General features: G+C 41.2%; 1 protein-coding gene and 1 pseudogene across 2 annotated transcripts in view; one reads left to right on the top strand and one right to left on the bottom strand.

The window, feature by feature from the left end:
* Positions 1 to 2,347: 2,347 nt before the first annotated feature.
* On the top strand, positions 2,348 to 3,710 carry LOC124512333 (phosphoglycerate kinase 1-like; annotated as a pseudogene).
* Positions 3,711 to 7,517: 3,807 nt separating this feature from the next.
* RTN1 (reticulon 1) overlaps positions 7,518 to 11,829 on the bottom strand; it is a 230,156-nt gene continuing 225,844 nt past the window's right edge. For both annotated transcript variants that reach the window (XM_047079823.1, XM_047079824.1), the window contains one exon: positions 7,518 to 8,276. In XM_047079823.1, coding sequence (XP_046935779.1) covers positions 8,234 to 8,276 — 43 coding nt within the window. In that variant the 3' untranslated portion in view covers positions 7,518 to 8,233. The remainder of the gene's footprint in view (positions 8,277 to 11,829) is intronic.

Raw genomic sequence — 11,829 nt, 5'->3', positions numbered from 1 at the left:
TGCTTAAGATATTACTGAAATGGATAATAGGAAAAGAGCCATGTATTCAGAATTTTTAAAAATATATAATTCAGGGGCACCTGGGTGGCTCAGTCAGTTGGGCGTCCGACTTCGGCTCAGGTCATGATCTCCCAGCTTGTGAGTTCGAGCTCCACGTCGGGCTCTGTGCTGACAGCTCAGAGCCTGGAGCCTGCTTCAATTCTGTGTTTCCCTCTCTTTCTGCCCCTACCCTGCTTGTGCTCTCTGTCTCTCATAAATGAATAAACGTTAACAATTTAAAAAAATATATGTATATATAATTCAAAATCTTCTGCAGTTCAGCATTTATTAGAAAAAAATACTAGAGGAAAAAGGCAACTTCTTCAGGGTCTCATACCACTTTTATATCCAGGTCAGTATGGCAAGAACTGACATTCATGAAGACATTAATGATCATTGCTATTACAAGATCCTGAAGGACATTTTGAATCACCAGATTCTAAGTCAATTGGTTCTAAGATTGGTTCCAAGTTAATTTTATTATACCTGAATTATTATTCAATTTTTATTTAAAAATGGTAACTTGAGGCGCCTGCGTGGCTCAGTTGATTAAGCTTCCGACTTCAGCTCAGGTCATGATCTCACGGTTGGTGAGTTCGAGCCCCGCGTCAGGCTCTGTGCTGACAGTTCGGAGCCTGGAGCCTGCTTCGCATTCTGTGTCTCTCTAACCCTCCCCACTTGAGCTCTGTCTCTCTCTCAAAAATAAATAAACATTTAAAGAAAAAATGGTAACTCTTACTTAACCATGATTTCACAGTCAATGAGATTTCTGATTTCTCAGTTTTGCCAGATGAATGAGCTTCTGAAGTTGAAAAATGAATTGTCACAGCGACTTGAGCTATTACGATTTCTTTTTCTGTTGCAATGTGGATGTGTGTTACGGTTTAGGATGAATGTGTGTGTAAAATTAAGTCATGGTATAGAGCTCTTTAAGATTTGTGCACTTTCTTTTTTGCCCCTGTTGATGGCAGGGTTGTTAGGTAATGCCTGAATAAGTACCTTCTTCTTTTAATCACAAAGGTCAAAGCAGCAAAATTGTGTGTTTGGGAAAATACTCCATCCTCTGCGGTTAAGCCTTTGGAATTTGTATGTTCTTCCAATAAATGCCCATTTATGGTTCATATACTTTAGTGATTTTCTTTACTAGCAACCAAATAGTCTTGCTGAGTCAGCACTGCTTCTGAGCTAGAGACTGTAGGGAGAGGGGCAGAGAAACACAGGAAAGACAGTGTCACTCAATGGTAAGAGCCCAGACAAACAGGGTTCCAAGTCCTTGCTTTATCACTTGGTAGTTGTGTAAACTTGTGTCAGTTATTTAAACATCTTTAGTTACAGTTTACTCATTTGGACAATACATATAAAAATATTAATCATGTAGGATTTTGAAATTCTGAGGATTAGAAACCATGTTTGTAAAGAGCCCAGCATAGTGTCTGACTCAATGATGCCATATCATTGCTAAAAGGTGTCATTTAATAGCCTTAAAATAATTGTTTTAAAATGATCTATTAACTAATAAATCAGATAGCTAAATTACATATATATTAGTCAATTGGCTCAAAACATTTAATATAATAACCAACTTGGAATTTAAAGAACGCAAATAAAACTAAGGTAAATGTTTGTAAAAATGAAAAAAGTTAAATGTACTTTACCTAGTAAGAAACCGTATAAGCCCAGGAGAAAATGCTCTTGGTTTAGCACTGTTCTTCCCAATGTAGGTAGGATGATTAAAGACTCTGCCATAAACTAGGCACCCACATGGGTTCACGCAGATAACCTAACAGAACATAATAGAGTCCCTGAAGAAATCTCCATCTATTCTGTTAGGAATATATTTTGTGGTAGCCAGCATCTGGGTGTTCCCTCCCACTGAGGGGAAACAAAAAGCCACGGGCTACATTCCATTAAGCAAAAAGGAAGACGGTATCAATTTGCCATCAAGAGATTATAGAGGGATAGATTCCCACGATGCGGGGCTCAAACCCACAAACCGTGAGATCATGACCTGAGCTGAAGTCGGATGCTTAACTGACTGAGCCACCCAGCGCCCTTTAAATTCCCTTTTGATTTCCTTTTTGACCCAGTGATTGTTCAAGATTGTATTGTTTAATTTCCACATATTATGTGAGTTTTCCCATTTTCTTGCTTTTAATGATTTCTAGTTTCATTCCATTGTGGTCAGAAATGATACATGGTATAATTTTATCTTCTTAAATTTGTTAAGACTTGTTTTGTCAGTGATTCTGCGTGCGATTGGAGCGCACGTTGGCCGCTTTCTTCTCCGCTGTTTAAGCCTTCAGCCTTGCTGCCATTGAATTGCCAAGATGTCGCTTTCTAATAAGCTGACTCTGGACAAGCTGAACGTGAAGGCGAAGTGGGTCATCATGAGAGTGGACTTCAACGTTCCAATGAAGAACAACCAGAGAACAAACAACCAGAGAATCAAGGCTGCCATCCCAGGCATCAAATTCTGCTTGGACGATGGAGCTAAGTCAGTTGTTCTTATGAGCCATCTGGGCCCGCCTGATGGTGCCCCCACGCCTGACAAGCCAGTTGCTTGGAGCCAGTTGCTGTAGAACTCAAATCTCTGCTTGGCAAGGATGTTTTATTCTTAAAGGACTGTGTGGGCCCAGAAGTGGAGAAAGCTTGTGCTGACCCAGCTGCTGCTGGGTCTGTCATCCTGTTGGAGAGCCTCTGCTTTCATGTGGAGGAAGAGGGGAAGGGAAAAGACGCTTCTGGGAATAAGGTTAAAGCTGAGCCAGCCAAAATAGAAGCCTTCCAAGCTTCACTTTCCAAGCTAGGAGATGTCTATGTCAATGATGCTTTCGGCACTGCTCACCGAGCCCACAGCTCCATGGTGGGAGTCAATCTGCCACAGAAGGCTGGAGCTTTTCTTGATGAAGAAGGAGCTGAACTACTTTGCCAAGGCCTTGGAGAGCCCAGAGCGACCCTTCCTGGCCATCCTGGGCGGAGCTAAAGTTGTAGACAAGATCCAGCTGATCAATAATATGCTGGACAAAGTCAATGAGATGATTATTGGTGGTGGAATGGCTTTTACCTTCTTCCTTAAGGTGCTCAACAACATGGAGATTGGCACTTCTCTGATGAAGAGGAAGCCAAGATCGTCAAAGATCTGATGTCCAAAGCTGAGAAGAATGGTGTGGAAATTACCTTGCCTGTTGACTTTGTCACTGCTGAAAAGTTTGATGAGAATGCCAAGACAGGGCAAGCCACTGTGGCCTCTGGCATAACTGCTGGCTAGATGGGCTTGGATTGTGGTCCTGAGAGCAGCAAGAAGTATGCTGAGGCAGTCGCTCGGGCTAAGCAGATTCTGTGGAATGGCCCTGTGGGCGTATTTGAATGGGAAGCTTTTGCCCAAGGAACCAAAGCCCTCATGGATGTGGTGGTGAAAGCCACTTCCAGGGGCCGCATCACCATCATAGGTGGTGGAGACACTGCCACTTGCTGTGCCAAATGGAACACAGAGGATAAAGTCAGCCATGTGAGCCCCGGGGGTGGTGCCAGTTTAGAGCTCCTGGAAGGTAAAGTCCTTCCTGGGGTGGATGCTCTCAGCAGTGTTTAGTACTTTCCTGCCTTTTGGTTCCTGTGCACAGCCCCTAAGTCAACTTAGCACCTGTTGCATCTCTACTTGGCATTAGCTAAAATCTACCCCCATGTCAAGATTCCGCTAGTGGCTAAGAGATGTAATGCCAGGAACCCTTAAAACAGTTGCACGGCATCTCAGCTCTTCTTTACCGCACCAAGATACCATCTGAATTTCTTAGTGACTAAACCATTGTGCATTCTAGATTGCATATATTTATATTTTGCCTGTTAAAAGAAAATGAGCTGTGTTAGCTTCCCTTTTTGAAGTAGCTTATTCTGATTAGCTTTGTCGTTGTTTCACTACTCAGCATGGAAATAAGATGAAATTCTAACTGTGGGTAGGTAGGGAGACAAAGTTGGTGATCTATTCAGTAAATAATAAAAGCATCCATTGAAACTGGAAAAAAAAAAAAGACTTGTTTTGTCACCTAACATGTGACCCATCATGGAGAATGTTCCATGTGCACTTGAGAAGATTGTGTATTCTTCTGCTGTTGGGTGAAAAGTTCTGTATATGTCTGTTGGGTCTATTTGGTATCTAGTGTTGTTCAAGTCCCTTGTTTCTTTCAATCTTTCTGTCTGGGTGTTCTGCCCATTATTGAATGTAGTGTGTTGAAGTCTCCTACTATTATTGTTTATTGTCAATGTATACTTTCATATCTGTCAATATTTGTCTTGCATATTTAGATGTTCTGATATTGGATGCATATATCTTTACAACTGTTATATGTCCCTGTTAAACTGACCCTTTCATCATTATATAATGACCTTCTTTGTCTCTAAATATAGTTTTTGACCTAAAATCTACTTTACAAACCAGTTTCATACTTGAGTCTCTTGTGTTGCTGTTTAGTGTCCTTTCATTTCTACTTGAACCCCCCCCCACCCCACCCTTTAAAAGCCAGAAGGAGCTCATTCCAGTAGAATCCCTTTAGAAGGAAACTGTGGCCTAGGATACAAAAGAATTCATTTCAATTTATTCATCAAAGAAAAAGTGAACTAATTCTGTAATGTTGAATGTATCAAAAAGAAAAAAAATCATTTTGAGGAGCTTAAATATGGTGCCCAGTATAAAGCAGTAGAGAAGCAGGTTGGAATCTGAAGGCAAATGGCCCTTTTGCCTGGATCAGCAGAGCACTAAACCACTACTACAATGGCTAACACCAAAACACCAGTGGTGGCTCTTTCATGTCCCCTACCTCTTCTCTGTACTCTAATGAGAGTGCTAAAGTTTGGGTGCTGGGAGCTCTCTTCAAGGACAGTGTGGTGATTACTAGAAGCCTGTAGTAGTGAAGTGAGGTCCAGCATTCGGCCACACTCAAGTACCTTTGAGTAAGAAAGGAGCCAGTTCACTTCTTTTCAGCAGTACTTCCCTAGTGGGGAACAAGGGGAGAAATAGTCTGGGCTCTACACAGGAGGCAGTCTTCAAAATGGCATAAGGGCCATTGTGAGGCCTGGGGTGGTGTGATGCATTGAATTGTGTCCTGCCAAAAAAGAGACCTTGAAGTCCCTAATCCAGTACCTCAGAATACGACCTTATTTGGAAATAGGGTCTTTTACAGAGACAATCAAATTAAAGTGAGGTCACAAAGGTGTACCCTGATCCACCATGATTGCTATCCTTATGAAAAGAGGAAATCTGGATACAGAGAGAAGACCGTGGGAAGACACACAGGGAGGAGATGGCCATGTGCCTGCAGTGATGTATCTACAAGCCAAAGAGCACCATGCAATGCTGGCAGAGGTAAGGAAGGACTCTCCCCTAGAGCTATCAGAGAGAACATGGCCTTGCCAACACCTTCACTTCAGACTTCTAGCCCCCAGAACTGTGAGGGAGTACAGTTCTATTGCTTTAAGTCATCCAGTTTTTGGCATTTTGTTAGGGCAACCCCAGAAAACTAACACAGGTGGGGAAAGAGGACCTTTACTCCTGAAATGAGCCATAAGGCATACCACAGCTTCTGTGTCTCCCTACCCTGTGTTTGTTTGGCTCATCCATAGGCCATAAAATTTTTGTACTGTGCACAGCTTTCAGGATGACCTCACTCACTCTGGGTCCCTGGGAGATCCTGTTCTTGGTCCTCTTCTTACCTGTTCATAGAGTCCTCACATTATATCCATCGCCCAGAATATCATGTTGACTATTATGTGCCCCATGCTCCCTTTGGTAAAATTCTATGTCCATACCTATCATTTTGTAAAGACAGGGGTTTCCTCGGGAAACGTTCCCCACCACTGCCAGCAAATGGAAATTTCTCCTTAGATCCTCCTGATGCGCGGCTGCTTAGGAAAGGAATTCTGGGCTAACAGGAGGGAGGAAGATGCTGCGAATGCAGATGTGGGGGGGAGGTTAATTCTACACAGTAAAGCTTTTGGAGGAAACTTCATCTCAAAGGGTTGGAGACTGGAAAGTACACATAGAGAAAAAAGATCCTCTTCTGTACCTACTAACAATAAAGAATGGCAGGCACGAAACCCAACTTAATATCTTCCTCCCCCATACCAGGTCTTCTGGGATTTCTACCCTGAAAAATGGTATTGCATTCTCCTGAACAGCCAGTCTCAGACAGAGCTGGGCTAAGGCGAGGCACGCGAGCTGCCAAGGGCGTGAAATTTGAGGAGGGCCAAGGTCAGCCTTGGTGTTGAAACCCCACATCTAGTCCATCACCAACTACGATCCCATCTCCCTCCACATCATCTCCTAGAGGCTCCTCTGGGCACAGTGGGTGCTTGGCGCTCAAACTCCTTAGCATTCAAGTTTCTTCCTAGTGGTCTCAACCCAGCCTTTCAGCCTCACCTGGCACCACATCTTCAGCCCAAGCACCTTACAACCCATTTCAACTTGTCACTCACCATTCTCAGTGGATGCCATGTATTTCTGTGACTTAGCATCTTAGGTGATGTTCTCTCTTCGTACTGGGATGAACCACCTTCTCCATCTGGAAAACCCAGCCGCAAAGTTCACCTCCTCTGAGAATCCTTCTCTGTTGCTCTAGTCTTGTAAGCCAGCTCGTATTTCCTGCTGCCTTTTATTTAGTTAGTTTATTTAGTTTTCACATAGCCAACTCCCATCTCCCGCCATACTGGCCGTTGGCACAATGTCCAGTTGCCCTTATGGTCGTCACACCACTTTGTACACAAGGGTACCTCCATAAGTGCTTATGGAGCCCAAGCGTAAAACTAGTCAAAGGCAGCGTTTTGTAAGTTACTGTTCCTTTTTTCTCCTACTACTTTTATTTTTCCCACTGCTACTATTTTCATCCACTTCTTCCTCATCATCTTTGACTTTTGATCTTAACAGTGAAATAAAATATGCAATTAGATTTTTAGGAAAAGCAGCAAGCAATCCTTAGAAGATTTGTCTTGATGATGGCAGGAACTGTCATCTCTCTTACTCACAGCCCTCTTCTTGGTGCTTGGCACCCAGTAGGTCCTCAAGAAATGGTTACCAAAAGAGTGGCTTCCTAGCAAATATAATTATTGCATATTATTATAAGAAGTCTATAGAAGGATATATATATATATATATATATATATATATATATATATATATAAAACTACTTAAGATATCTACATCAATCCCACACAGTACAACATGAAGAGTATTTTCCAGTTTTACTACTTTGTAGTGACTTCTACAAAGACCCCAAAGGAGCCATATACTAAGTTGAAGTTGGACCATGCAGTCCTGAAGACAGGAATAAAGTGAGCTCTTGGTCTCAGGCTTCCCAGCCTGTCCTCAGAAGATTCTAGCTCTTAGAACTTTTGCATTTTCTGGTAAGACCACAAGAAGAGAGGGAGAAGGTTTTACATTTAGTAACATTTATTTATGCATTCAGTATCAAGTACATAAGTGCAAATATCCAGAGTCCATAATTAGGTCCATTAGGAACTACAGAGAAAGTAATACAAATCGTAATAAAGTTAACATGCTGGTACTTTTTTTTACCATACATGTAAATCAGCCTGTCAGTCCCACACAACAAAAGTACTGCATGTTTTTTTGGGGGGGAGGGCAGGGAGGAGGGGTTATTCATTTATTTAATTATTTTAAGTTATACAAAACTGATTACCAGAAGTACGGTCGACTGTTTTTATTTTTATGTTGTGTGTTGGAAAAACACTAAAACATCAGTCTACAATTCTATATATTGTTATTAAAGATTAATCCAACCAGCAACCCAAGGACATATAAGCGATTTCCACTACTGCATCAGTGCACTCGGCAGGAAGGGCCTAGCCACGGGGAACGTCAGAAGCTACAGAAGCATTGCAGAGAGGAGGAGGAGAACACTGAAGAAGACAAAATAAGCTGGGCTCTCACCATCATGCACTTTTTTTTTTTTTTTAGCAACACAAAATTAAAACCACATCTAATACACTTTTCTCTATACTTTAGTGCTTGACACAAGTGACTCAAATATCCTAAGAGTACAGGAACAGCCTAAAAACAGCTGTTTTAAAGTTTGTCTCTAAGATTATGGTACTGGGGGGAGAAACAATCAATTTGCAGTAACATGTAAGAACAGAGTTGTTACCACTCCAGACATTCTGGTTTGTGTCCAGTCCCTGGTGGGATATCGATTTACTCAGCATGCCTTTTAGCGCCTGGGATTTTAGCCTGAATCCTAAAAAGACAATATCAAAAAACAGTAAGTCACGAGTGTTATTAATAAAATCATTTTGTGACTTCATCATGTGCTGTTGCCGTAATTAGCTAGCTGACCAAATAGGCTAATATTCCAAAAGATACTAAAGTATGTGAGTGTCTGTGAACACATTTCTATGCAACAATAGAGACCTATTTCTGTGCATCTACCTGAGACCCAGAAATGACTGGGACAGGCTCTATTCATCTATTCCACATAGAGAAGGGAGTGGCACTGAGGTCTACTGCACCAGGTCTAGGACTTTCTCCACACTCCTCTTAACCAATCTCTAGGCAGTAATAGGATGATGGTGCTGATGGCGATGATCGTGCTGATGTCTAATATTTATTGTGTCTTACGTCCAATCCAAGTAAAAGTACTTTATAGACATTATCTCATTTAATCCCCAACAACCATATGAGTTAAGTATTTAACATTACTAATGTGCAGATAAGGAAACCAGCTCAGAGAGTCAAATAACATTTATGATGAACTCATGTAGCTAAAAATACCAGAAATGGACTCAAAGTAGTCTGATTCCAAAGATCATGTTCTTAACTGTTTTACTAAAATGATGTCGGTTCTTCTGCTGGGAATTATTCTAACATGGGATCAGAATTTCAGAGGCGAAGGAGCCTTAGAGGTAAGACCCCACCAAGAAATTTCCTTCAAGATTTAGTGTCAGGCAAAACAGGTTCTCTTCAAAAACTGCTGTTCCTTCCTTTCTGATAGCAGGACCGATATAACTTACGTAGTTTCTCTTTCTGCTAGCTACCGAGAAGCTCAGATCCAAAACTGAATGAAGCTCAGTTATAGAAACCACATTAGTCCTTACGGGTAATGTTTTCTTTCTGTTTCTTTTCACAGCCTTGATTTCCAATTTTAATGAACAATTACATTGCACATGTAGGTTCATACATCGTACATTCTTTGTCTTTTCTCCTTTCCACTTTAACAGGCTTAGACCCTTGTCACCTTTTGTGAATTACCATAGTCTCCTAAGCTGACCTGATTACGTTTCCACTACCCTGTTCAGTTCTCCTCTCACTAGATTGTCACAGTATGCACATCTGTGTGCACATACGGTGCATATCACCCCCGCATAAAAACATCAGGGGCTGTCCATTTCCTGTTGGGCCAGAGTCACCATTCCTTACAGCGTTCAATACTTGACCTCAGCCTCTCTTTCTAGAGTCTTGGCAGTTGATCTTTCCACTCATTTAAGCTTTAGACACACTGGTGGACTCATTATTTCCTACATGACCTACATTTTCATGCTTCTCCCTTTGCTTACGTGATTTCTTCTTCCTGCAATGTCTTTCCCCTTATCACCCACATGATGAATGTTTCCCCATCCTTTAAGGTTGCCATAACTGAATATTTGTGTCCCCCACCCCACCCCCCTGCCCCTTGCTCAAATTCGTATGCTGAAATTAACCCGCATTGTGTTGGTATTAGGGGATGAGTCCTTTCAGAGGTGATTAGGTCATGAGGGTGGAACTTTCATGAGTAGGATTAGTGCCCTATAAAAGAAACCCCAGAGAGCTCCCTTCCACTTCCACCGTGTGAGGACAGAGCAAGAAGTCTGTAACCTGAAAGAAGGCCCTAATTAGAGCCTGACCGTGCTGGCACTCTGATCTTGGACCTCCAGCCTCCAGAATGGCGAGACATAAATTTCTGTTGTTTATAAGCCACCAAGTCTATGGTACTTAGTACAGTGGCCTGAACTAAGACAAAGGCCTTCATTTTAGTCAGGATTTAATGCCATTTCCATTATCCCTCCAGGTAGGTACAGTTATTTCCTTATCTCCCTGACCTTAACATTTTATACAACTCCATTGTAGTTCTTATACTGTCTTATACTTATTTATCTCTTTACAGTTTTATCTGCACTGAGAGGCTGAGAGCTCTACTAGAGTGGGGATCAGCTCATTCATCTTTTTACCCTCCGTGTCTGTTCCATGCAGTAACTGGGGCATAACAGGCATGTCTCTTTTTGGAGCCAACCAACCTATTGACCAAATAAAAAATTAATAGATGTGATTTGTTCAAGATCCCCAAACTAAGTATTGGATAACTTAGGACTAGAATGTCTAGCTTCTGATTTCTAAGCTCCTATTCTGGTGTTCTCCTTCCTATTCCGGTGTTGCTACAGTTCCCCAAAACACAGCTCTAATTGCCAAAAAGTTACCTGGAGAGTTCATTAAAATATGGATTCCAGGTCCCCAATCCTAGAAATTCGAATTCTCTAGGTCTGTTTTAAGAATCTGGGAACTGGTGTCTTTGACAGTTTCCCAGGTTTTGGCAACCACCGACTTTTACACTATACCATGGTGCCATTCCTTAATACGAAATAATGAATACTTTATCTTCAGTTTGTTGATTTTCATGAGGCTTTAGTTGCATTTGGGTCCAAGGAGATAATTTCAGACATTTTGAAATGTGCCACAGATCTGATCTAGATCCAAATTCACCATGAATTTAGGAGGAAGAATTATGAGCAGTACACAATAAAACAAAAGAAAACAAGACAAAACGCTTCCTATACTTTAGGAGAGAATCATAACTGATGATGTACAAATCAAATAGCAGAGGAACTTTAAAATGGTTGCTTTCTCTTATCTGTTGGTGTTGTTGATACATCATTGGCTGTCTAACATATTTCCCTCTAATTCTGACCACCACTGAGGTCTAGCCCCATGATCCTAAGATTAGGAGAGGGAGTTCAATTTCAACATAGTCTAGCCCTTTTGTGACATGTATTTCCAGTTGGAGCCTAGGTCAGCTTTTGATTAAAACAAAATCAGTAACAAAATGACAATACAAAAACTGTCATTCCAGGTGGTTTAGACTGATGTAAATTTACAAACACTAATTTATTTAAAAATTATGAAGAACTAAGTTTAATGTCCATACTAGCTGTGGATGCTTATAACTGGAATGTTTATTTGCTAATATACAAAGGAACCACAACGTAGAGTCTGTTTAAAGGGCTCCTGGGTGGCTCGGTCTGTTGAGTGTCCGACTTTGGCTCAGGTCATGAACTTGCGGTTCGTGAATTCGAGCCCCGCGTCGAGCTCGCTGCTGTCAGTGCAGAGCCCACTTCAGATCCTCTGTTTCCCTCTCTCCACCCCTCCCCTGCTCAAGCTCTCTCCCTCTCTCAAAAATAAACATTAAAAAGAAGAAAAAATAAAAAGCAATGGTGTTAATTAAATAAGCAAACACACACCCTTGTTGAGTCAAAATGGTGTAACAGAAAATATAACAAATATTACAGATTTAAACATTTTTTCAAGTTGGAAAAATAATTTCAATGGTTTAAAAAGCAGTGCTCTTTACAGTGAGTGTTGTATGTAAGCAATGAATCATGGGAATCTACCCCCAAAACCAAGACCACACTGAGCACACTGTATGTTAGCCAATTTGACGATAAATTATATTTAAAAAAAATCAGTGCTCTTTATTGTTTGAAAGATTGAAAATGTATGTTAATTTGATGGTTTTTATTTCAATCAAACTGTTGTAAATTAAT

This window comes from Lynx rufus, unplaced genomic scaffold, assembly GCF_022079265.1.
Source record: "Lynx rufus isolate CCGP_SWC_20201006 ecotype Redwood Valley unplaced genomic scaffold, mLynRuf1.p SCAF_17, whole genome shotgun sequence".
Taxonomy (NCBI): domain Eukaryota; kingdom Metazoa; phylum Chordata; class Mammalia; order Carnivora; family Felidae; genus Lynx; species Lynx rufus.
Note: the sequence above shows the minus strand (reverse complement) of the source record. Positions and strands in the feature narration are given on the sequence as shown.